This window comes from Trematomus bernacchii, unplaced genomic scaffold, assembly GCF_902827165.1.
Source record: "Trematomus bernacchii unplaced genomic scaffold, fTreBer1.1, whole genome shotgun sequence".
NCBI classification, from domain to species: Eukaryota; Metazoa; Chordata; class Actinopteri; order Perciformes; family Nototheniidae; genus Trematomus; species Trematomus bernacchii.
In genome coordinates this window covers 6,907,095-6,934,276 of record NW_022987641.1, presented here as the reverse complement: position 1 = coordinate 6,934,276, position 27,182 = coordinate 6,907,095, and the positions used below count along the sequence as shown (strand labels likewise).

Genomic DNA, 27,182 nt, shown 5'->3' with positions numbered 1-27,182 from the left:
CATGCATAGAAAATGAAACAAAATGTGAATTACCGGAAGCAGAGAAAACAGAAAGACTGAGAAAGGGGATGCAGAGATTCTGTGACGTCTATGGAAAATTAAGCCAGTTACTAAATTAAAAAAGCCTGATTCATCAGAGATTCAAAAGATCCGCACCTTAACTCGAGGTGTTAAAATAAGCTGTTATCTGCACTGTATTAAGGTTTCCTAACCTCTAAATGAGCAGAATAGGTTACTTTTAAACTACAATGTTTCCGATATAGCTGCCAATTACATTTATTGGGGTAAAAGTACTGTATTTTTAAGTGCAAAACAGCACTAGTGAAATTCAAATAGAGATTTCAATCTAGAAACCACTCACCTATCAATCATGAGGGACAAACAATTACATTTTAAAATATGTTTACACATCCTGAAATGAATGGTGGATCCCTATACAGTATGTCACTTTCAAAAGTCCGGTAAGTGTGTTTAAGCAACAGAATACATGATCTCTCTCTACAGAGCTCCAAAGTCCACTTGTTTGTGTTTTTCTTGATCTGCCCTTTCTGGTTTGGATGCTGTGCTTACTCCTACTGAGACAGAGTCAAAGCCTGCGGTGAAAAGCTTCAACTGATCTCTGAATAGTGGAGTTCAAACACCACCTCCTCCCTCCTCACTCTCGCTTTCTTTCTCTCTCTCTCTCTTCCTCCCTCTCTTTATCTGTCCCTTTTCCCTTTACTGTCTCTAGAACTAATCTTCTTCCTCTTCCATTATCCTCCTCCTCTCCTCTGCTCTTTCTTTCTCAACCCCCCGTGTCTTCCCTCCTGTTCTTCTTCCTCCTCCTCCACCTCCTCTTCCTCTGCTATCGTCTTCTTTATTTCCTATTTTCTCTCTATTTATTTACTCCTCTTCTCCTCTTACTTTCTCATCATCCACCTTGTCTCCTCTCCTCTTCTCTTCCTCCTCCTCCTACACTCTCTTCCTCCTCCTTTGCTTTCGTCACCATCCTACACCTCCAATCTCCCTCTTTTAGCTTTGCTTCTCCTCTCCTCTGTTCTTCCTTTCTCATCCTCCCCCTTGTCTCCTATTCCCTTCCTCCTCCTCTTCCACTCATTCCCTTTATTCTCCTCCTCTTCCTTTTCTTCATCACCTTGTTGTCCTCTACAACACCATCCCACACCTCCAATCTCCATCTTTTCATGTTTTCTGCTCCTCTCCTCTCTCTTCCTCTTCTCCTTATTGTCTTCTACCCCTTGTCTCCTCTTCCTCCTCCTCTCCCAGCAGTGGTGGGTTTTCAACGTTGCCATGGCGACGGCACAGCGGGAGCGTCGGCAGCTCAGTAATTATATTGGTGGAGAATCTGCTCTCTGTGTGTGTGTGTGTGTGTGTGTGTGTGTGTGTGTGTGTTCGTGTGTGTGTTCGTGTGTGTGTTCGTGTGTGTGTGTGTGTGTGTGTGTGTGTAAATGTGTGTTTCAGAAACTTTTCCAGTAAAGTGTAAATGCAGTTACTTGGACCCAAGCCACATCACCCTATGTGTGATGACGGTGTGTATATCGACACACTTCACACACACAGGCAAACACACACATGCAGAATATATAACGTCTTCATTTCCCAGCCTACACACTCAGCATGATGTAATCTGTGTAATTCCTCCACTGTTTCCTGTATACAGATCCTGTGTAACCACGGGGGGGGGGGGGGTCAAAAGTTACTACAGTAGGAACTGTTTATGTATTCAGGTGATTAAGATGGAAAGAAACAAAGCGTCTCGCGGTGAGTAACAAGCCCACACTGGTGCGATCTTCTCTCCGCTCATTTAACCCGTTTCTATTTGCTCAGCGTGCCGCGCCACAGCTAGGCAACACCGCCCATGATTAATGATAAAGAAAGAACAAAAAGTAAAGAGCTGCACAAATGAAAAAGGCAGCTGCAAGTGGGAGGAATCAGATTTAACATCTTCTGACTGGTGGAGCAGAGGATGTTGTGATTATATGTGGGAAGAAGTTGGTTGACAAAAGAGACACAACTGCACCAGTGTGGGTTTAGTGTTAAACCGGTTTCTATGGGCACGAAAGTGTTTGTTCGAGGGAAATACAAAATAAAAAATCAGCAGAACAGAAGTTGAACTTTGATGCTTTCTTAAGCATTGTTTGGTTGAATGCACTGAGTGGGAAATGCGTCTTTCTTTATCCCAAATGATGCCGGTACAGTCAAATGCAACACAATTGAAGAGGTGTTTTTCGCTGCTTACTGTATAACTTTACGTGACTAAGACATTTTAAGTGATGGAGTTTTAAACACATAAGTATACGGACATCATTATGAGCTCCAGATCAACAGTATGTGCTTTAAGACAACCTTTCAGTGTAAAGAAATGATAATGTTCTAAAAACGATCATTTACCAATGTAAACAGAATGCTGGTCGTGCTACTGAGATAGGTAAGCAATAACAACTGAACATCTGAAAAAAAGTATTTGTTTGTCTATCAAGGGGCAATGTCAGTTAGCAAACACACAAATCTATCAATTATATCTGAACATATGACAATAAGTTGGATGTTTAAGAAGTTTGTTGTAAGCCTTCATCTTAATTATTGATCAAATAAAAGTAACCACACACGTTCTGACATAACACTAATACAAATTAAGAGTTGCAATTGGTTTGTTTAAAGCTTGACATTAAAAGGTGACCTTCAGTTTTGGTGTGAGTACCAAAAGATGACTGCCAATTGTTCAGAACATACCTGTACTCATTTGCACTAATTTAAAACATGTATTCAGCTCCAAGTACATTTGAACACCTGCACAACATCCTAACACCAATAAACCTAAATCAGCTAAAGCAGCCTGCAGCCATAGCTATTAATATTCAGCCTGATATTTAGAAAGGGTCACATGAAGAAGCATCTTGATCATTCCCTCCTGGCTAAGAAAGCAGTAACACGCAATGTTACCAGAGATACGGTTACAGGCAGAATTTCAAAGGTTAACACAGCAGCAGCCACTCTTATCGCTCACCTGTAACCAAGTAGGCGGTGAAACCAGCGCACTTTCTTCACCCTCCCTCTCCTCCCTCGCTGCTCCCCTGCTCCGATATTTATCATTATTATTTTCAAACTTCTCTAACCTATTCGCTCGCTAACAACCTTAGTCTCCCGGACCAACAGTTATTCTCCCACAGCAGGGGCAGGTATTTATACCAATCAGCGTGACAGGCAACGGAGACCTGACACCGACACATGAGCGGTGTGTGTGAGTGTGTGAGTGATTCGGGTAAAGGTTGAATTTACGTAGTACAGGGTGTCGATTTAACTCGCGGTGATCAGGCTAAAGCAGTGACGAGGTTTAGGTAATCGGATATGAATAGATGTTACTTTTTGTTTTTTTAAACAATAAGGAGGAGAAGTGATGTCCATCAAACTATGATGCTGGATCCACTACATCTCACCGCTGTCATACACGCTCTCCTATCTATCTGATAAAAGGTCAAGAAAACATTATAAAGCAATCATATAAATAAAGGGTGACATTTGGGCATAATATCAGGGTTACAATTGATGACTTTAAGATTATGTTAAGGACATTTTAACCAAAATAACCAATTGCACTCCAGTCAAGCCCATTATTCTTATTTTAGTATTGTATTTTTGGATTGCACTTCAATATATATTGCACTTTATCTGTTTTAAAGTCAAGAATTAGTCATTTTAAAACTTTACCAATTATAACACATTTGCCGCTTCTAAGCTTTCAGATGTTGTATTTTCCTTAACTTAACTTAATCACCTGCTTTTTATGAGCTTATTTCTGTTTTCCACATCTTACTATTATGAACTTCAATTTTACAAATGCACCTCCATCTGTTCACAGATGGAGGTGCATATCTGTCCCCTTCTCTATCGGCCCGTCCACACGGCAGCGTGCGTTGCTTCAACGGAGACGCTTCCCATTCACTTTGAATGGGGTGACGTCACGCTTTGCCGAACTGCATTGTGGTTCCGTCGCGTCGCTTTGCCGAACTGCATTGTGGTTCCGTCGCGTCGCTTTGCCTCCGGTGCTCGCTTCCAAAGTTGAGGAAAGTTCAACTTTTCAAGCGTCGACGGAAGCGCCAGCCAATCAAATAATATGCCAGTACAAGCTCTAGCCAATCAAACCGCATGCTTGTGTGTCCAGGGCGGGAGATTCATGTGATTGGTTGTTGGTCGCACGCCAGACACGCCCACCGGCAAGCTTTAACGCACGCTGCCGTGTTGACGTACCGTATGTCTCCTTTCCCCCTTCATCTCTACAGGTGAAGCTGCTCTATTTTTGGGACATTACGTAAAAGATAACCTGGCAAAGGCAACCTGAGAAACACAAGCACACAAGTATGAGCTTAGGTTCTCACACACACAACACACACACACACACAACACACACACACACACAACAACACACACACACACACACACACACACACACACACACACACACACACACACACACACACACACACACACACACACACACACCACACACACACACACACACACACACACACACACACACACACACACACACACACACACACACACACACACACACACACACACACACACACACACACACACACACACACACACAACACACACACCACACACACACACCACACCAACACACACACACCACACCACACCACACACACACACACTCTTATATTAAGATAGGCATTTTAGCTGAATATTTGTGCAGCACAGAGACTGATATGGGGATTAAAGGCCGAGAAAGACCCACATGTTTTGCCTTTTTAAGCTGATGGAGAATTTTATTTTTGACAGTGCTGCGAAAAAACTGCATTTGAAAGGATTTTAAATGTCTTCTTGGGTATAAAAATAGAATAATTATAGAGCTGTGATAAAATGGATACACATTTAAGGGAAAGTGTGATACCTTCGTAGAGTAAAACTGTAATTGAGGCAATAATATTAACAATATAAACATGCCAAATATATATTAATATCCATTAGGGAGGCATGTTTCCTCAGAATACGTGATTTTACTTTTGATACTTTAAGTACATGTTGCTGATAATGCTTCTGTACTCTTACTGAAGTGAAGTTTCAATGTAATGCAGTGTTTTTGACATTAATGTATTGGTACTTTTACTTAAGTGAAGGATCTGAAGTCTTTCTGCACCACTGTCTCCATGGTGACAATGCCAGTAACATCAGAAGAGAGTTGATTTTTCACCAGCGAGTTGAAACAACTTCCAAAAACCCCGACACAAGCTGATGCGTGAGCTGCAGTTTGAAGCTACAGATGGCAGCCTTAATCTTAATGTGTACACAGATGTTTGAGCATCATTAGCATGGAGCTCAAACATTACAGATGACAGTTAAGGACACTTGGGTTACTGACAGCGAGCCGTCTGTCCTTCAGCGCAATCTCACAAAGATTGCTCTATTCTTCTTGCTCCACTTCTTTATCCTTTCAATCGTCCTCTTTTTTATTATTATCTCAAGACAATTTCTCCATCTTCTCTCATTCTCTCTTTATGTGGGTCAGTGAAAAAGGCTTCTAAGTTGCCGCTGGTGACACAGCATGTCCAGAGTGTGCGTGTGCAGAGAGACATGAGACTGAGTATAAGCTCTGCAGGTCTCTGTGCCTCAGGTGTGATGGATAGAGGTGGAGCGCCACATGCAAAAAAAATAACAAAAACTCTCACAGACTTAAAGAGACAGGAGAGGGAGGGGTTTCAGCATCTCATGACCATGGTTGTCATTTGTAAAGTGACAAACAGCAACATTCACACACACTTATTCCTAAAAAGCAAAGTGTTTCGATGTAAAACAATGCTGGTGAAAATCTGTGACACATTTGGATGGAAACCTGGCTTGTGTAAACAATTTTGTAAGGCTGTGTGCAGACCAAGGAAAGCAAGTTTTGCAAATGCATGCGGCAACACACAGCGTTAGCCAATGAAACTCATGTAAGCACAAGTTCCTGATAGAATGTTTTGTAATGTGAGTTGTGTACTTTTTCTTTTGTGGAGGTGGAAGATGAAGTCATTTCTGCAGTGATAAAGCTGTAATATCCTGTCTTATAGTATTATACATGTATGTTCAGGCGTTCAATGGTAATAATTGACTTTGTAAATGGATGTTTAAACTCAAATGATTTGTTTCCAGTTAACTGATTTAGTTCAGCAACAATTTAGCACACTAGAAAACCAATAGGCTGCTCTCTGTGTTAGATTAACAGGAACACAGGCAAAAACAAAGTCGAAAAACTATTCAAGCAGAAGTAATCGATGCTTTATCCCACAGCTGTTTTATACAACACTAAATTTAGCTTGGGTCTGACCCCGTAGCACACACAAACACACACACACACACACACACACAAACACAGACAAACACAGACAAACACAGACACACACAGACACACACAAACACACACACAAACACAGACAAACACAGACAAACACAGACACACACAGACACACACAAACACAAACACAGACAGGAATGTGAAGGCACACAATAGCAGGAAGAAATCAACACAAAAATACGCATACACACAAATACACAAACAGTACAGACGGGGCTTTTTTACTTCTTCTTCTATGGTAATTTAACCTCAATTAGAGCAAAACTGCTACAATAATCACACAAACATTTCTCATATCTCTGCTGTTGACTAGTCAATGTGTGTACATGCGTGTAGGGGGGCAGGGTGTAAAGGGTGTGGTTGTCACGGCAACACTACTCAGACTTCCTTCCCAGTTTTATCTGAGCGTACAGCACTCCTCTCCGTGTCTGTCTGTCTGTCTTCCTCCCTGTCTGTCTGTACAGTACCTTAACAAACCCCTTTAAAGTGTGTGCGTGTGTGTGTGTGTGTGTGTGTGTGTGTGTGTGTGTGTGTGTGTGTGTGTGTGTGTGTGTGTGTGTGTGCGTGTGTGTGTGTGTGTGTGTGATTAGAAGTTAAATACTAAAAAGCAAAAGTTGTGCTTTTAGTCTGTAGATGACAATCCAGCCACCAGCTTAGAGGATTTCACGCAGCTGTTCTCCCTGCAGAATCTCACTGATAGTCTATGAAATATAACACTCGATGCACCTGTTGGCCATGAAAGCAAAAAACATGCACATTCTGTACTCTCATGCGAGGTTCAACACTTAAGGACAACATGCACAAAATGCTGGTTTTCTTGTCAAATGTTAGACTATACTGTAGTACTACTAAGCTGTTTTGGCTGATGACAATGAATATGCCACAACTATTGCTGTTGAAAGGCAGCTTTGTATACTCAGATAAACATAAAGCCCCCCCATTATGTCCTAATAGGATATGTCTGCATGTCTAACAGCCTGTTATAATGTTTATTAACTGTGGGCTTTTCTTTATGGCATGCATCTACACCACAGCCTTCAATCTGTTGACTAGTTGGATTGTGTACACAGAACAGAACTGGCCGTAAAATGGGAAAACTGAAACAGAATATGCTGCAAATATGAACTGTAATCAATTAGAATAATGTCCTCTCAGGAGTAATAGTTGAATATTGCAATACCCAACAGCCGCATGGTTTACAGAAGTGGTTGTGCCGAGGGGCAGGAGACATTTTTGGAATCAGGATCATGATGGAGCACACGGTGGACGGTCAAACTAGATCAAATCAGTTCTGACAGGGTAGTCTTTCTGTCACAGCCTCATGAGACATCCTAGATGTTGTTTGATGTGTCACATTGTTTGTTATTTAGTAAATAGATGGGTTGATAAGTGATCACATGCTAATAAACAACACTAAGCCACAGACAAATGAATGTTTATTTGCAAATGTGAAGCAATCTCGTATTGTGTAGGTTAAATACTTAAATAGTTTGGTCCATGTATGTGTTTATTAATGCATTCATTAACTATAGCTAGTTGTTGGTCTACTGTAATGAACTACATGTTCTATACACTGTAGCAGCACTGGGTTCTTCTGTCTACTTTTAATAAGTATAATATATTAAATTATAAGCTTCTCTTCTCTGTGACTCTGAAAGGGAGTGGGTGTGTGAGAGCAGCTGCAGTCGGGGTACACTATCAACTCTTATTAGATCACCACACAACACACACAACACACACACACACCCACACACACACACACACACACACACACACACACACACACACACACACACACACACACACACACACACACACACACACACACACACACACACACACACACACACACACACACACACACACACACACACACACACACACACACACACACACACACACACACACACACATTGAAATAGCAGATTCCAGTATAGAGAATTAAACAGTAGAAACACCGAAATTATAAACATCTATTGATTAATCGACAGGTAATACCAAAACCAATTGATCATTAAGTTACAAAACAAGCAATGACTAACATGTTTAACAATTCCCAAACCTTTTATAGAGTTAAATGGATTCATATATGCTGAAATCAGTCACTAGTTGCATCCTTAGGCAGAAGAGTTTAAGACAAAGTAGCAGGAAGTCAAACTGAATATTATACAATAATGAATTTTAAGCTCTCGAACCTATAAATCCCCTACATTGTATTGTGTGTGTGTGTGTGTGTGTGTGTGTGTGTGTGTGTGTGTGTGTGTGTGTATCCGGTTGTGAGGCTGGATACAGGAAGCCTGACTCTTTCCCTCTGACCTTCCTCCCTCTATTTATAAGCCTTCTCTCTCCCAATAACATGCATGCCAGTATTACCTTCTACATTTTCTGTGCCCTTATTCTCTCAAATTAAAGACAGTTCAGTCAGACAACTCACGTGATTCTTTAACATGTTTATTAGAAGCAGCATATAGTTGAGTTTGCCGTCTAGGCTCGGGCCTCATCACTCCACAGATATACATAGCACGATGACGAGTGATGATTAAATAACTAACCCCCCGAGCCTACAGGTGGAAGCTGGGGTGGAAGCTGGGGTGGTGGTGGGGCAGGCAAGCAGCAGCGACGTGGAAGTAGCAGCAGCAAGCAATGCATAGAGAGATATCTGTCAGGTTAAATAGAGCGGCATATTAAGGAGACTCTGTTTGGTTGGTTGTAGAGTGGCAAGGGGCGTTATGTATGAATGCAGCATAAGTGCTCGAGTTGACTGCCTGAACTAACTCGCAGGCTTCGCCCCATTAACAAAAATACTTATTTTCATAAAGTAGTATATTTCTTTTCCCAGCACATTATTGCCAGTAAACCTTCATAATCAAGCTACAGATGAATAGTTGTTTTGGTGTGTTCCTGTTCTGTTTTCACCACTGTTTTTTGTAGGATGCATCAGGACTTATTTTAGCCACACTGTCAGCAGCCTCTAGGGATGACAATGTCAGTCTGTCGGTCATTTCAGGACTAGCCAGTGAGCAAAGTGGAGCCATTAGCAGATTAACAGTCACATACAGAATAAAGACAGGGAATATTGGACTCCAAATAACAATCATGTTGTTACTAGTGTTAAAATAAGCAACGATTTGTCAACGAATTCTGCATATTGGTTGCACAACTTGTTCCATCTGGCCCAAAGTAGCAGAATGATATTGTTCCTTTACTAAATATGATTTGGATATTGCCCCATTCCATTTTGGGATTTAAATACAATTTCGCTTAATTGTGTAGCACTTTTTGAGTACACATTGTTTTCTAGAGTGTGAACTGCACTCCAGACTCAAAAACCTGCTCAGAATTAGTATTTGAGAATTAGTACTCAGACCACGTCTCTGCCTTTCTCTCAGATTTCAAATCAGCTTCCCTGGCATGACAAGACAAAAACCATGGAGCAATCCACTGAGAAATGATTTCATTATCAATAAAGGCTAAACCAATCCATCTCTGATTATTTCCGTGTGGATGTTGGACTTTAGGACGGAGCATATTTGATGGTGTCCTTCACTGGATGGGGTGAAGGTCTGCATGTGGGTGTGTGTGCCTGCCCTTCAGTTCACTCCTCCATTGGCCTATTTTATTTTTCCTCTGGGGGTGGATGAAGAGGAGAGAGAGAAAGAGTGAGAGGAGGGAAAGTCAGATTAGAGAGGAAGGGAGGAGTGTGAAAGAGAGAGAGAGAGAGAGAGAGGACTAGAGGACATGCTAAGAGAGAGGAAAAGGGATAACTGTGAGAAGAGAGGAAAGGAGGGAGGGAAGGAGGGAGAGAGGGAGGGAGAGAGCATCTGTAGGCGGTCTTGGCTTTGCCCAAAGGCCTTGGCTTCTCTCCTCATCCTCCTCCTCATCTCTCCTTCACAATTTCACTCTGTCCTGCTTTCTCTCCTTCCCCTCCTCAACCTCATCCTTATCCACCTCTCTGCTCACATCTCCATCCCTCCATCCACCTACTATTTCACTCAGTCACTCACACGTTTGTTTCAAATTCAGATACACATTTTCAAAATAAAGCAGCATTCCAAAAGACTTGTTTGCCGAGAAATCAAGAAATCCACGAGATCATTCAAGATTCAAGGCTTTTATTGTCATTCGTACATAGCTAGTGTGTTTCCCTTGATTATGGTGATAAAATGTTAGCGTACGCTTTAAATATGCTTCTTGCTAAGTCATCGTCGAGCAAAATATGCGGTGTGAGAAAAAAATGTCCATCAATGATAACAAAAGAGGGAGGTAGTGTCAAATAGAGGACATATAACATTATTATAAACAAATCTGATGAAAATAGGAATGAAAGTGGGCTACCACAAACTGTTGTTATTTACGTCATACACGTTTAAAACGTACGTCATTTTTAAGAGACACTGTTAGGTGAAAAGACAGTTATGCTACACAAAAGTATGTCGTTTTCAGCTCAGTGTGGATTTTTTATTCTTCTTGAAATATCTATAATAATAAACAGGCAGAACTCACAGGATCATTAATACAGATTTGACGTTGTACTGTACTTTACTACCAGGCTCTCTCTATTTCTCACTCTTTGTGTCAAGCAGAGTCAGCAGAGTATCTCTTCCAAAACTCCCACTCAGAAAACCCACTGTTTCTATAAGTGGAATAGAGAGAGGTAGAGAACAGCTTATTGTTTGTGAGCCGGCTACGAAGAGTCATAGTGGAGTCAGTGTCAACTCAAAAACAGAACGTAACACACCCTTACATGCACACACACAGATACAAAAAAGGATGCTTTGGAAAAACGAGATAAAAGCCGGTAACAGCCAGTGAGGTAGTGAGAGAGTACAGAGTAGTGCAGTGATGACGTATTTTTGTAGGCCGAACTTAAAGTGGGATTAAATTATTAATATTGCAGAGAATAAGACGTGTATGATAGGTTCACGTTTTGTTCAGCAGGATAATCTCCAAATATTGAAAGCACTTTTATAATAGTTGAAGCGTAAAGTTAATCTCCAGAAATATAAAGCTGACATTATGGTTGTAGGCTAATAGGCTATAAATAAACTACATCACGGTCACATGACTTCTTCGCTAGGCTAAAGGCAGCTAATGTTCGCCTGATGGTGCTTAGTAGTCTCATTTATTCACATTAACAACCGCTGATTTGTACATAAAGGCTTTGGACATTCACCAGGGGGGTGACGTATTTCATGTTATACACATGAGGCGGATTTAAAACACATCCTTCAAACTGGATACCTATTTATAATTAGTCACATGTTGTACTTGCCTCACTAAAGTATCAACACGAAGACAGGAGTGTAATAGAAAGGCAATGCTCCAGTTCGTCAATGCAAGCCCCCATGGGAGACATTAGTGCCTGAATACACACACTGCACTCTCTAAATGAACTGTCAATAACACACACACACACACACACACACACACACACACACACACACACACACACACACACACACACACACACACACACACACACACACACCACACACACACACACACACACACACACACACACACACACACACACACACACACACACACACACACACACACACACACACACACACACACACACACACACACACACACACACACACACACACACACACACACACACACACACACACACACACACACACTGGATTGTGTGATTCATTTAGCATTTTTTTTTGCCAAGTGTATCGGGACTATGGATTGTTTGCTTTGAGGACTGGGAGTGAACAAAAGGTGTGTTCGTGTATGTGATGCAAACTTTAGGCAGAGCAAATGCACACTAAGTCAATGGAAAGACACAAATAGATGCAAAATTATGTTAGCAGATGCAAATTGAGGAAAAAGACATGTCCGTTTTTGTTTATGACTTCACTGAGACGGGATCAGAGAGAGAGTTGGAGGAGGGGGAACTACGTGAGAATAATGTGAATCTTAAGGAAGTGTGAATCTGCTCTCACTCATGAAATATGCACCGTTTGTACGTGATCCAGGATTACTTTTTATATGACATCTAACATTTCTAGTAAGCTGGTTTGGCGTTACTGAATAAAGGCTGTTTTTAGCTCGCCATTTCCTCCAAAAGTCCTACAAAAAGTGAACATACTCGTGATAATTCATTGCAGACTAATATGTAATACGATATTATATTATTTATGCATTCATGTGTTCATCACTGCAGCTGGTAAGTTTGAGCTAATTGTAAGTACTTTGTATACTGCTGGGTAGCTTAACCTATAATAATACATCATAGTTTACGAGTTGCCACAGAAATGAATGATATGTATAGATATTCTAATTAGAGAATGTCATGAACCACAGCCAGAACATGGGAGTGATACTACCGTCTCCTCACCCTCACACATTGTTCCCTGACACCTACATAATTACACAGTCAGTGTGTGTGTGTGTGTGTGTGTGTGTGTGTGTGTGTGGGGAGCATGTAATGTGGGGGAGGCATCGGACCCACGCTGTGCATCTGTATGTGACCTTTACTGCTTAGAATAGACACACACACACACACACATATACACACACACACACCAACATACAACAACAGAAGAAAAGCAGAGAAACAGAAGACCGTGAAATAAAAGATAACAGGAGAAGGGAAAGTGAGAGAAAGCAGGTAAGTAATCTGTCCCTAACCTCAGGCTACAGCTGCCTAATACAATTAATTATTTACTAATGACTCTCATCAAACCTGAGCAATTAGTGAGCACACACACAATCATACAGTACACACACACGCCACACAATAGAGAGAGAGAGAGCGAGATAAAGATGCTGTCTCACTAATTATAGCGTGCCTTTGCAGCTGAGAACTGCTAAGTCGTGTGTGTGTGTGTGTGAGAGAGAGAGAGAGAGAGAGAGAGAGAGAGAGAGAGAGAGAGAGAGAGAGAGAGAGAGAGAGAGAGAGAGAGAGAGAGAGAGAGAGAGAGAGAGGAGAGAGAGAGCAAGAGAGAGAGAGAGAGAGAGAGAGAGAGAGAGAGAGAGAGAGCAAACTATGTGTTGCATTGTGCCTGAATGCTTTCTGTTTGAGTCGGGGACAAATTGAAAAACAGCAATGGGAACGCTTAATTGGACAGAAGAAGAGTACAAACTTGGAAACAAGAAATACAATTTTAGTATACACTTGCATTAGAGTGTGTGTGTGTGTGTGTGTGTGTGTGTGTGTGTGTGTGTGTGTGTGTGTGCTTTGAGTGGGTACTCATTTTTCTGAGAGCTGAGAGATGATCAGTGCTCCATAATCCTACCTGCATTCACTCACAGACACACAAACAACCACACTCAAACACACACACACACCAAAAAGCCCAGGGTAATCCATGCAGCACATACATGATTACAATCACTCTATGTGTGTTTTGTATGGATATAGAAATGATAGAGGTGTATAAAAGAATACAGACATACAGTAAATGGTTAAATAAAAAGAGTAGAATAACCCAGAGATTGTCCATGATAACCATAGAGACTAGAAAAGTCCAAAAGCAGACAGAATGAGAGCCAGATCTCTCCCCTATGGATGTGGAGCTGATGGAGCAGCTGGCGGGAGCTCCAACAAATTAGTCAGCACAGCCATTTGGTTCAGAGCCACAGATCTCTCTCATCCATCGGAAACCTTTGAAATAATTTACAAAGACGATTACATCCGACAATAAAGGGATGGGAATCAAATCTAAAAATAAAATGCCCTTTTGTCAGTCCCTTAGCTGAGGCAGGCAAGCTCAAAATTAGAAGAAAGATTAGAGGATCAGAGGACAGTAACGTGAGGTTGGTCCTGGAGGGAAATTAAAGTGATGATGTCCTTTCTACCTAGACGCTGACTTAAAATAAATGGGTTCTTTTCCAAAAATACTCAAGTATTTCATGTCTTAAAAAAGGTAAGTCAGGTGTCGTGACGGTGCTAGAAAATTAAAAGCTTCCATTTGTCTTAGGAGATGAAAATATTGCAAAACAGGAGCTACTGTATATTTATCTGTTTACAAAGTTGATGGCATTTGTGTTCTTTTATTAAACCGATATGTGACATTAGAGCTGCAAAAAAGGTGTGTTTTTGTCATTTTCAATGTAGTTTCGTATTCTGCAGGGAATAGCAGTGAATGGTCACAAATGACAAGCTGAACCTGGGCAAAGTTTGACATAAATGAATCATCATAATTCTTACGTATTATTTTTCTTTCTATTCTATATGAGAGGCGCACAGATATAAAGAGAGCTGCAGTGATGGAGTCGGTGTCACCTCATCGGCCTCTCGACAGGTTCATTATCGGCTCCAAGCACCAGACGGATGGGGCTGTTGTGAGGGGCTACTTAAAAGGTGCAGTCAGCAATCTAATACAGTTCATTTCATGTCAAATTCATTGCTTACATTTTAAACCATAGTCATTGGTCACGGGGGGGGCCATCACGTTTTTTTATTCAAATTAGCTCCACCTTCACCAGCCAATGAAAGCATCAATAATGAGAGTCCAATAATGTAATATCTAGTATTGTGAGATACTTTTGCATAAGGAGTACTTTTGGTACATATACTATTACTGAAAATTATATTTGAATTGCAGGACTTTTACTTGTGATTTAGTGCCTCACAACTTGGAAAAAAAGACTAATTGCGATTATTTTTGAATGATATTGCAATTAGAAGAAGATGAACCTTTATTAAAATTGCGATATGATTCACAAAATTCGAGAGATAGATCAGTTTTCCATCATAGTTATCTTGTCATGGTCGCCGGTTCATGTGCATGTGTGCATATAACTGTATGTGTATTTGTATATGTGCATGTTGTAAAAAATGTGTACTGTATGTACCTGTATAAAAACGCATGTGCGTGTATGACAGAGTGGAAACTGAATTTCCTCCTCGGGGGATTAATAAAGGTCCATCTTCTTCTTCTTCTTCATTGAATTTTACGTGATGATGGTGTGGTTTGGATCTGAACCGAACAAATACGTTTTGGGGAAATCTGTTGAATACCTATAGTCCTGGTGTTTTCTTCAAATACACAATACTACTACATCAGTAGGAGATCAGAGGTACTTATTCCACTATTGTAAATATTCATAAAGCACATTGGAACAAAGCAAGCTCAATGCATGCATACACTTCTTCTCATCCGTTTGCCACAGTAAGATGTGCCTTTAATCCCCCGTCTTCCCATAGAAAAACCTTTGTAAAAACCTTCATCCAATTATATAAAGTGATTAAAGGAGATCATTATGCAGCTTACCCAACATTACCAGCTGTCCAGCCAGGCAACACTCTCCCCAGGAAGCAGGGACCTCCAGCTCTGAGACTCTCTCACTAACAGCTCGTAATCCAGCCCTTTCACTCAGGCCCACAATTAGCCGTCCAATCAATCATTCAGTCCACACACACTTACACCCCCTGTGTGTGTTCGGCTTCATTCTGTTAAGCTCATTGTAAGTTGCTTTGTTTTAAAGCGTCAGCTAAATGAAATGAAATGTAACTTGAGTTTTTAAAACTGAATGAAAACTAAATCTAATCAGCATAACCTTGTTGAATCTCCCAATTATATATAACTGTCTTGAAACAAGCATTATTCTAAGTCTTAAAGGTGGGGTAGGTAATTCACTTCAGAAACACTTTTTGTTATATTCCATGGAATGCTCTTAACATCCCGATAGCAATGAATACATTAAATGCTTTGACAATAAATACATAAAGAAATTCATCTGTGGAAGCCGTGGTGCTGTAAAAAGCACGACCAGTGCACGGCCAGTTATTTTAGCCGGGCCGGGCCGGCTAAAATAACTGGATGGCCTACCTGCCTGTCAGCCTTCCATCTCGTGCACAAACTTATCGCGTGCCCTCATTGGTCATGTGCGCGTTCGTGTGTGTTGGAGGAGGGGCTCTGTGAGGAAGTCTGAAGGAAGGGGCAGATTTTTTTCGGCTGCGTAGTTTCAAATTCTAGCGCACTCGAGCTGGTTTCTCCATTCTTACCGACCCTACCTTTAATATTCTAGTGTTTCAATTTGTATCATTATCTTAAAATGATTATTGTTTATATGATTTATAATTTAATTTTTTTTTTTAAAGATTAAGCATTTATCTTTATTCTGTTTTATTCATAATGTTTTAAAAAGTACCAGGAGTTTGTACTTTGTATGGATAAATCGAACATGAAAAAAGATAAAGAATAACCTTGTTGGATCAAAGCAAGGCCTCAGCTTTTTCTAAATCATATTTCATACAGAAGCTATAAATGACATAGAAACCCAGCTGGTACACTAGCTCTGTGACAGGTATAATTTCCTTTGTATTGTGCTTCATCGACTTTTAAGTGACGCGTGATCAAAATAATCCATTTGATAAATTACCTCATACCAATTAACAACTCAGTCACTCTCCTTCTGCTAAACTTTACTAATGAAATGAATAACCATTAACTCATGAGTGGAAAGACCCTGGCATTAAAGAATACCTTGTATAACAATAAAGCTAATTATTGTTTCCCTTTCTGTCTACCTCTATGAGCGTGTGAACTGTGTATTTTACCATTGCTTTTACTTTGACTAAACGTAGAGCTTACCCCTGCCCTGTGCCTCTTTCCTTTACATCTGAGGAATGTAAACAGACACCTACAGTATATAAAGTGGGAGGAAGAATGGTCGGGGCAGCGTGTCCCGTGTTTTACCCAAAAAGAAATCACAAGACTTTCATTGCATTCAATTGTTTCAGGGCGATTAGATGACTGTCACGTGTGTATTGATGTGGGCAATTAAGTTATCATCATACTTCATTTCTGGTCTATAGCTGGATAGGAGACTGGTATAAGTACTACTGTCAGACAGGCGGCAGAAAATAACTGTACAACATGAACATAAAAGGATTCTACCGTCCAGGTTTATCAGTTAAAGCCAACTATCATGGGATATCTTACAAAAGTTGCTTTCTCCAAGGAATATACAGCAAGATTGGACTGCACCTCGGCCAATACAATTGTTCAAATCTATAGAAATTAAAAGATTAAAACACTTCTCATTTATGTATGTAGCACTTGAAAAGGTTTGGCTCGAGCTCATTTAATAGATTCTTGCTGCTCTGAATATGTATCCTGCGCAAACCCCTGCAGAACAGAACTTGCTTAGGCATTGACAGCGGTTTTCTGGTTTAAAGTCGAGTTTAGACCCAGTCATCCATTGTGGCTCACAATGACATTCAAGATATTGTATATGTGGGTAAGATACAGTAGGAACTATTGTGCTTTTTGTTTTGAGGTACAAGTACGAAGAGGGAACATTCTGGTTAAAGTCTTGCAGAAACCTCCTTTCACAATTAGACAAGAAGTGTCTGATGGAGAAGGAAGTAATTGCCTAATCTTCAGCACGTCAAGGTTTCTCTACAACAAGGTTCCTCTTTATAACAGCAGGCAGATCCACTTCTCTTTTCTCTTCTGTGTCGCCTTTCACCTGCAGTTTTTTAAAGCTCCATTTCCAAGCAGGAAAAGCTTCTTACAGCCAGCCAGACGACTAATAAGGAGCGGCTCCTGACTGCCAATCCCCCATAATGCTTCAGCACACTGCATTATGGGCAAAATAACCCCCAACACACACACACTCTCACACCCTCAGACACTCCTGAAAAGGCCAGGAAAGGAGAGAGAGAGAGCAGAAATCTCACAGTTCCTAAAACAGACTTCATCATTCCCCGGCTTCTTAGCAGAAAATGATTGATATGCAATTATGCATACACAAACATGAGCAGCCAACTGGAACAGCATTACTCAGAGAAGGTGGGGGGGTGGTGTACTAACACCTCTGTCTGTCTGTAATACTGTATGCGTGTATGGAGAGATAAGAGAAGGGAGAGCAGAACATCCTAATGATTAACACAGGCTTTACACTCACACTAACGTACACATTATTCAACACGTTTGACTGAGCCAGGAAGAGATAGCCTCCCCTGGGTATCACAGCATCCGTCCTGTCTAAAGTGCCTATATTCAGTTTGACCTCATCTTTACCCTGTCTGTCACTTCATCCAGAACATGGTTAACTTATCTTAAAGCTTTATTTTCGGCCTCAAAAATATATAAGTAATACAAATTATTAAATAATGTATATTGACCATTTAAAATGCTAAGGAGGTTCGTAATAACTCCACCTTATCACCCCAAACAATCATAAAACTGTTGCCTAATTCAACATTTTCATCTTACAATCCAAACTCCATAAACAGTCTCATAAAGTGCGCTACGTAGACACGGTTCCGTTGCGTTTGCGCTTGGCGGTGGGCGTGTCTGGCGCTTGGGGTTAACGCGACCAACAACCAATCACATTAATCTCTCGCCCCGGACACACAAAGCACGCGGTTTGATTGGCTAGCGCTTGTACTGGCATATAATTTGATTGGCTCGCGCTTCCGTCGACGCTTGAAAAGTTGAACTTTTCTCAACTTTCACCGCGAGCAACGGAGTGCAGTTCGGTAAAGCGTGACGTCACCCCATTCAAAGTGAATGGGAAGTGTCTTCGTTGAAGCTTCCAACGGAACCGTGTGTACGAGGTGTTATGGCCAGTGTTTTTCAAATCCAAGCGTCATATGATAAGATTGTTTTGCAGGAAACTGGTGACAAATACAAGTGCACTTTAATGGCAATTTAAGTTCACGAAATCCGAAATGATTGGACAGCATTGATTTAGAGTAAATAGATGATAGAATGCTTCACAGTTAAATTTTAATGTATTTAAAACAATTAAAAAATCTATTTCTCTGGTGTTTTTGACAGTAAACCTATATGCAGCTCAGTAATCCATGGGAAACTCTCCACTGAAACACAACAGCAGTCCAATAAAATGGACAACTATGTATGACTGGAATTAACAAGACCCTTGACAAAAAGCCAACTGCTGCTTTATATAGCAGCACACACTAATGAAGCACTGGTTTAAAAAATGTATCTGTTGGCCCGTTATGTCTTTTAAATTATACATATATCCATACAGCTTACTCCCATCCTCCTTCTAATGGGAAAAGAGTATCATAAATATGCATGTATATCTGTTCTTCCATACTGAAGATGAGAGGAGAGAGGGAAAATTGTGTCACAGAGCCTTGCATTTCATCAACAATTGGTGCTCTGATCGTCCACTTAAAAATTAATAAGCGGTCCAGACTCTGAGCCAAGCATTGCACTGAATTTAACACAGACTGAGCTACAAAACCACTCATGCACTGGTTGTATCAAACATAAGGGAGCAGCTCTTTCTATAGTCAAACAAAGGGTAGCGAGCTCTGTGTGGTTATTACAAAAAAAACAGTTAATCTTATGTTTTATTGTATAAGGTTTGGAATATACACAGACTACATAAGAGAAGGACAAGGATATAAAACATATAGTTATCAACTACATGTTAGGATGTTTTAATAGATACATTTTAACGTTGACATGCTGGTGGGGATATATAGAAAGGTCAGGCGATCACCATGTTTTATCCTCTGGGCACCATGAATGTCTGTGTGAATTTGTTGGGCAATCCATCCAACACTTGCAAAGATATTTTATTTAAAAACCAGAATGTCAATCTCAAGATTAAAATCAAAGATCACAAAGTCAGTACAATTCATCCTCTGAGGACTATGAATGTCTGTAGAATATGTCATGACAATTAAATTAACAATGAATCTCCAAGTGGCGGACATCGAGCACTGACACATCACTATGGCTAAAAGTGAAGTTAGTACCAAGTATTGCTGACTCATGTACCCAATGGCGTGCATACAAACCTGACCTATGTGACTGTGACATTTCAGAATACATGAATGTTTGCATGGGCACCTACGACTTATTGCTGAAAGGGACTGTTTTTAAATCGTTGCTATTGCGTTCTTGTGAATGCTTTTAGTTCTCAGGTTTCCCTGGTAAAATTGATCTTAAACTCAATGAGACTACCTTAGAAAATAAAGATTGAATAACCAACTGAAGCTGTACTCCTTCCAACCGATGACCTATGACACAGGGACACAATGGATGTTTAACAACCGGTCAATTTAAACTGGAAGATAGCACTTACTAATCTGGTACAATCAGATCTCTGGGGAAAAAGAACTCTGGGAACATAGGACTTACGTCCTTTAAATATCTGTGATTTTAATGAAATTATTCATTCCGTAATTGCCCTAAATTTGTCAGTCTTTCAAAATGCATGAGTGAAATGTGATCCATATTTACTTTTGGTGCTTGGATGTTAAAAGATCATATGTGAGTACTCCCTGTGATGAGCTAAGTGTATTGAATGTTGTTCCCTGTTGTGTATAATGAGTGTTTTATTCTGTGTTGGCCTTCTAAACTTAATTTCCCCAGGGGGAAAACGATGCTATTGTTCTGCACTTTGATGCGCTGCTCGGTTAGACAATTACTGTAAGCAGCATGGCATCACAGAGGTTTCTCAAATTGAAATATCTTTTTGCTTTAGGTTATTGACCCGTGTAGGTTGTTTATATGAAAGGCGATCACCAGATACAAAATTCACGAGTACCTTTAAGAGCCTCAAGGTAAGTACGCCTATGGAATCTGATAAAGGCTCTGGCGTTTTAGAGTAAACTTTATTCCTCAACCGACATCAGTTTTCTCTTGAGTAATACAAATATTGATTTATAATTTGTCAGCGCAGATCTGTCGCTATTTCTCCTTTTTCTCAAATCGTCACATACCTTTGACTTGGTTTCAAACATTTCCTTCTTCCCTCTCTGCCCATCTTTCTCACTCCTCCCTCTGCTCTCTGTCTTTTATCCTAATTGAAGGCTGGAAAGAGTTTTTATATTCTGCCAGCATCACATGATGAAAGGCCTTTGATCACTGTTTACCCCTGCAGGTGGTGCACAGTGGTAGCAACATGAGATACATTCATATCTTTTTTTCAATTATTCTTCATGTCTCTCCAGTCTTTCTTCCCCATCCCTGCTGTATATATTGTCCCGCAGCCTCAGAGGACATGAAACCCCAAGTCAATTGGACAATCGCTTATTGTGATCTTCTGTTTGTGAAGTGGGCTGTAAATAGTGGAGGATAATGTTACAACATCCTGTCTTGTGGCAGTTTGTTTCCGCATTGTTTCCCAAGATGGCGGTGGTGAAATCTCACCACATGAGAAGCTGGTTGGTGAAACATAGCGTTTGTTTCATTGTATATTTCCCTCCTGGGCAAACAGGTCATGGTGGCATGTTTACCCAGCAGAGTCATAGTCCGAGTGTTGGTCTGCCAGGAGGATTAGTTTGGATCAAATGTGTATCTTTACAGTGAAGAAGCCAGGGATGAGTTGGCAGTGGGAAACATAAATCTGTGTGCAGACTAACAAAAAAACAAAGAAAGGAAACAACCGCTCACCACCCATTCTAGACTGGTTGGAGAAGTTACAGCAGAATCATGTACAGCAGGGGTGTCAAACTCAAGGCCCGGGGGCCAAATCCGGCCCGCGACTTCATTTTATGTGGCCCCGCAAGAGCTTGCTAAGAATATAATACGTTTATTATACGGTTACATGCCACTTTACAGAAGCAGGTTGCCCATAAACTACATGTCCCACAATGCATCCCACTTTGTGACACTGAAGAGACTTGCAATTATTTGCCCTGGACTTCTGCTTTCAGACGTAGTTAATTACTAAGTTATTATCCTATCCGATAATAATCTAATTCAGAGGCAATACTGTAATATAATACATTATTTTATATATATATTATATATGTATATTTATATAGTTACAACCGGCCCTTTGAGTGCAACCTTAATGCTAACGTGGCCCGTGATGAAATTGAGTTTGACACCCCTGATGTACAGGATCAGTATCAGCAGAACTCTTTCCTCATAGTAATATGTATTAGAGGAGGTGGGCAAAGCTAGGCTTCATTGTTCTTCTGGTATAAATTGGTTGTCAATATACAGTACATAACAACAAATCATCCCTGCCGCCTATTGATTTTCAACCACAGCTTAATTGTTTCGTCTATTATTGAAGTAGCCAAACATCTAATAGCAAGAGTTCCATTAATTCCCATATAGATTTGATATTGATAAGTAGATCGACAGAAATAAAGAACCCCCAACTATTTTATTTCTTATATCGGTTGAAGTCATTTTTCATGCAAACATGGAAAACAATGTACTTTAAAGCCCCTTAAATATAGATTTCCTGCTTTATTTATTATTGTACTTTATTTCCTACTTATTTACATAATCTCACAGTAATGTCTTTGGGTTTTGGATTGACAGATCAAAACATTACCTTGGGCTTTGAGGACACTTTTCAATGTTTTCTCTATTTTAAAGACAAAATGATTACTCGATGAACCTAAGAAAATGATAGGCAGTTATAGTTGCAGCCCTATTAACATTGGACGTTTACAGAACTGGATGATTCCCTTTCTGGTCAGCTGAAAGGTTAACCTAAGTGAAATGCTGACCAGCTGACAGTCACAGACAGGAAGTGCCTAGAAAAAGCACTTTGTGACTCACTAACTCACTTACAGATTGAGAGTCCGGCTGGTTGAAAGAGCAGCTAATTGATGTAATGTCATACAGACTATCTGTCGCGCTGACTAACTGGTACGCATGACACACAAAGCAACTGTCTTTCTGACTGTCATGCAGGCGGACGGGTGAGACGTCTAATAATAGATAAAAAGGAGGGACAGTATTCTGGGAACACACACACACACACACCAATTGTGACGAATGTCTGGCAGATAAATTGCACGTGCTTTACGCTGCCATAAACACAAAAGCACGCGCACACACACACTGCCTTTGATGTTCAATGTCATCATTTCTCAGCTCTTTCATATCACCACATATGGTAATTCACTCCTTGGCACTGGCCACTTCAAAGCTATGTAAACTACCTTCCTTCAAACCATCTTCCCACCGGCTAATGCCATTTCCTCCACATGGCTGATCCCATGAAGAGGAAAATGTATAGATTATACATAGCTTTATCCAATGAGGCCAAAGGTCAAACAACACCAAGGCATGGCGACTTACTGCGTGTCTATGCAACTGTTATACATAGAAGAGAAGTGCAAGAAAGAAGATTTATTTGACATAAAAGCACCAGACTGCATTCATCAAGTCCATACAATTAGCATACAGTGGAGGATTACAAATAAAGCCAGAAGCTTGTTTCTACCAGAAAACAGTCCTTTCTTTTAAATGGTGAAACAAAAACTCCATTAAAAATAAGTGAAGTGCTTCTTCATTAATCGTAAGAGGTTCCTCTTGTATTCACTCAAACACATTTTTTTGTAACAATAATAGTGAACAATGGCTGCACTTTGTTTCATGAGCAAAATGTTCTCTTTCCAAATGGAATTAATCCAACTGGGGATTTCCAATGAAGCCGTTTACAGTACACCAGCACTGAGATAAACCACTGGGAAAGGCTACAGAGCTGAGGGTGACATGGGTGGAAAATAATGTTGCTGCTTTTATCTTTGGACAGATTCCAGTCTTCAGGCTAAGCAAAGTTTACCAGTTGTAGCTTCATTTATATTGAACAGATTGAGAGCTGTTTCTTTGTGCTCTTCTAACTATTTGCAAGAAAGGGGTAGTTATCTTGAGGTGTAGATTGCTGCTCGGCTGCACACATTCAAACAGATCTAGCAGCTGTTACAGCATCTATAAGGGCAACCTAACAAATGTATTCCCCTTAAAAAGCTTTTAAGGAGCTAAACCAACATCGTTTTGCCTCCATCATGCACGCAACACTAATTCAAAATGTCGGAAGCATAGCTAACAGCATCCCAACCAGTCAAATATGAACCTTTTACCTTTTCGAACATTAATATTTGACTGGATTTTAATATTTCAGTTAGTGTTCTGCAGCTTAAGATTGATCAGTGCACTTTTACACGTCCCAAATGTCTCACTCATCTCTTGAATTTATGTTGATATAGTAATGAAACCTCATGGTGAAACTCTGCAGCACATATGACGAGGGTCAGATGATCATCCTTTACTCCAGATTACATAGATTTGACATGCACAATTTACCAAATCCATCCCTTTAGCAGTTATCTGCGGGGTTTCTTTGACTGAGGAAACAGATTCATCAGAACAAACTACTCCTGCAGTTATAAAATGGAGAGAGTGAACCAGCTGTGGCACTCATGATGATGCACTATCTCCTGGAAACCTCACTTAACCCAAAGCGGTTCCCCTGGGGAAACACACAGAGGAAGTGAAACGCTTTAAATGACGGTACAATAAAAATGAGGATAACCTTGGTAAAGTAATTGTCTTACAGTACCTTACTGTAGCTCAATTGGGTGTTTCAAAAGACTATGGGTCTTCAAAATAATGAAACAGACAAATCGTCATCTGCCAAATAGGATTATACAGTAACATCCCTAGATTAAATAGGAAGACTTTCCTTATCAAAAGGTCTGTTTATTCCGTTTTAAAGTGTGTACGAAACATATTTAATATGATTGAGACGTCTATTACTCGTTAAATAAAAAGGCTTCATGTAAAGCTACCTTCTTGTTTTTAATCAAATTAATTTGGGAAATGTATCAAACTAATGAGAGAAAAAAATGTGTTTGCTTTGTTTTTTTCAAATCAAGGTACATACATAAACATGAAGAGTGAAAATAGACCATGCTATATGCTCAATCAATTAATATTGAATTGCTGATTGAATTTCGCAGATTATAGTAACTTAAACTGTTGATTTACTTGCCACAGTTCCCGAAATAAAACAACCAAATATCAACAAGTTAATGTGACACAAACCAGTTAACATCTTAGATTTGACCTCCAAATACAGATCCTTTTGGGAGAGACAGAGCCACAATCAAAGACCAAATTGACAGGCAGACAGATAGATGCCACACATTCCTGACAGTGACATTTGACAACTAAAACGGCTGTGTGTGTGCATGTGTGTGTTTGGTCTCTGGCCAGTTTTCACTATCAACAGCAGCTGCCAGTCGCACCAGGGTGTCAGGCTGCTGCTGGCATTCACACACACACATACACACTCATAAAACATACACAAACAGACACACACAGATATTTCCCCAAAATCAATATTCCCCCTCCCCCTATTCACATGCTCCATCACAACATAGCTACAACACCACAGGGAGATGCACACACACACAAATGTTTTAGCCAAATTGTTTTGATTCATCACTGACATGAGCTCAAATGCTGCTGCTGCTGTGTGTATCAATGACATGTTGAGGATGTGAACAGCATGACAATAACGTGGCTAGCTCTGAAAAGCTACCATACCAAAACATGTGAATTTAGCAAGAAAAATATTAATAACCTCTAATATAATCCCTCACTCTCTTTGTGTCCTTCCCTGTGTTGTGTTTCTACGCTTAGGCTAGCCGGCATGTCACTCTTACCATATCACTTTATAAAATAAACATGGGTGCTGCTAGCTTTATTCATAACAGACCAACATGAGCAGTATCCTGTCCCAGCATCCTCCCCGCTTCCCCACTCACCGATACGAGGTCTGTTTTCTGAACGCCAGTCCTCTTAATTTCTCCTCCAGTGTGTCCTGCTCCATGTCGGGCAGAGTGCTGAATGTGTCGCTGCAGCAGCCCACGGAAGCTTCCTCTGAACCGGCTCCGGACTCCGAGTCTCCCCCGTCGGCTCCCAGAGAGGCCAGGCGACCGCTGAAGCCTCCCGGGCCGGGTCGACTCTTAGCTTGGGGGTCCATGCCGGTCGGTCCTGGCTGTGTTGCCCCCCGCTCTGGACCCCCTCTCTCACGGCTTGTGGGGGTACACAGGTGCCGGTGGAGGAGCGGAGGATTTAGCGGTTACGGGGGGAGTTAATGCGACCCCGTTAACGTGTTTGAGCGGCTTGACCGTTTTGATTTTTGACCGTTAACCCCCTTTATATACTGCAGCCAGGCACGGTCGCCCTGGACAACAGACCGAATTGCACTCACGAGCACCAAACCAACTGCCAGCGAGCTACGTCAATTGAGAAACGTAAGGCAGGAAGTGCAGCTTCATATCCTTCACAATAAAAGCTTTCCAAAAAATAAATGTCCAAAAAATAAATGTACAGCTGTTAAGAAGATGTTTCAGAACAGGCAAAACATAGCTAATGTTTCTGAATAAAATGGTTGTGGATGAAGTGAGAATTGATTCGAATTTTTCCATTTCACAATGCAGCTTTTTTGTAAATATTGCTATTTTACAATTATTACATACTGCATATACATTTTATTGTGTTCTGGTTTATCTATTTGTTGGATTTGTTGTCATACTTCAATTCATAAATCTATTATACATTTGTTTTACATCATGCTAAAACGGTAGTTTAGAAATGTAATATATACAATGGGAGCACTTTAGTTTTAATATGAATGCAACTTTAACCTTGTGATTATCTGGCAGATTTGTAATGTATGCATTACCAAATAAAAGGCGTTTATTGAAATGTACACTTTTACAGAGGTTATACATTCACACACTTCAATATGATATTCAATTATTATAATTACAACTCTCTGACTTGTCATAATGTTTATAATGGGATATTATGTCCTTCATTATGGACAATAAAATAATGTACTCTTTTAAAATGTACAGTATATTTTTGATTGGCTTTTTACTGATATGGCATATTTGCACTGGGATCAACACAATTCAAGCTTGTCTGAAAAACGATTTTATTTTATCATTAGTGACCGGAAGTTGGGTGTCTGATTTTCGTGTGACATGGCAGCTTTTAAAAACTGCGAAAGAGCGAGCTGCTGTGAGGGCGGTGACAATTAACACGTTCAGTGTGTGCGGACTGTAACTGCAGCATCCATCCATCTATAAGATTATCCGTCTGTCTGT

The 27,182-nt window shown here is 40.4% G+C and overlaps 1 protein-coding gene across 9 annotated transcripts in view; it reads right to left on the bottom strand.

Annotated features, from left to right (window-relative positions):
• dgki (diacylglycerol kinase, iota) overlaps positions 1-26,288 on the bottom strand; it is a 57,176-nt gene extending 30,888 nt beyond the window's left edge. For 4 of the 9 annotated variants that reach the window (XM_034133583.1, XM_034133584.1, XM_034133588.1 and 1 more), the window contains exon 1: positions 25,833-26,287. In XM_034133583.1, coding sequence (XP_033989474.1) covers positions 25,833-26,050 — 218 coding nt within the window. In that variant the 5' untranslated portion in view covers positions 26,051-26,287. Of the gene's footprint in view, positions 1-25,832 lie in introns of all 9 variants that reach the window. The other 5 variants (XM_034133589.1, XM_034133591.1, XM_034133590.1 and 2 more) reach the window with 2 other exon arrangements.
• Between the last annotated feature and the right edge of the window lie 894 nt (positions 26,289-27,182).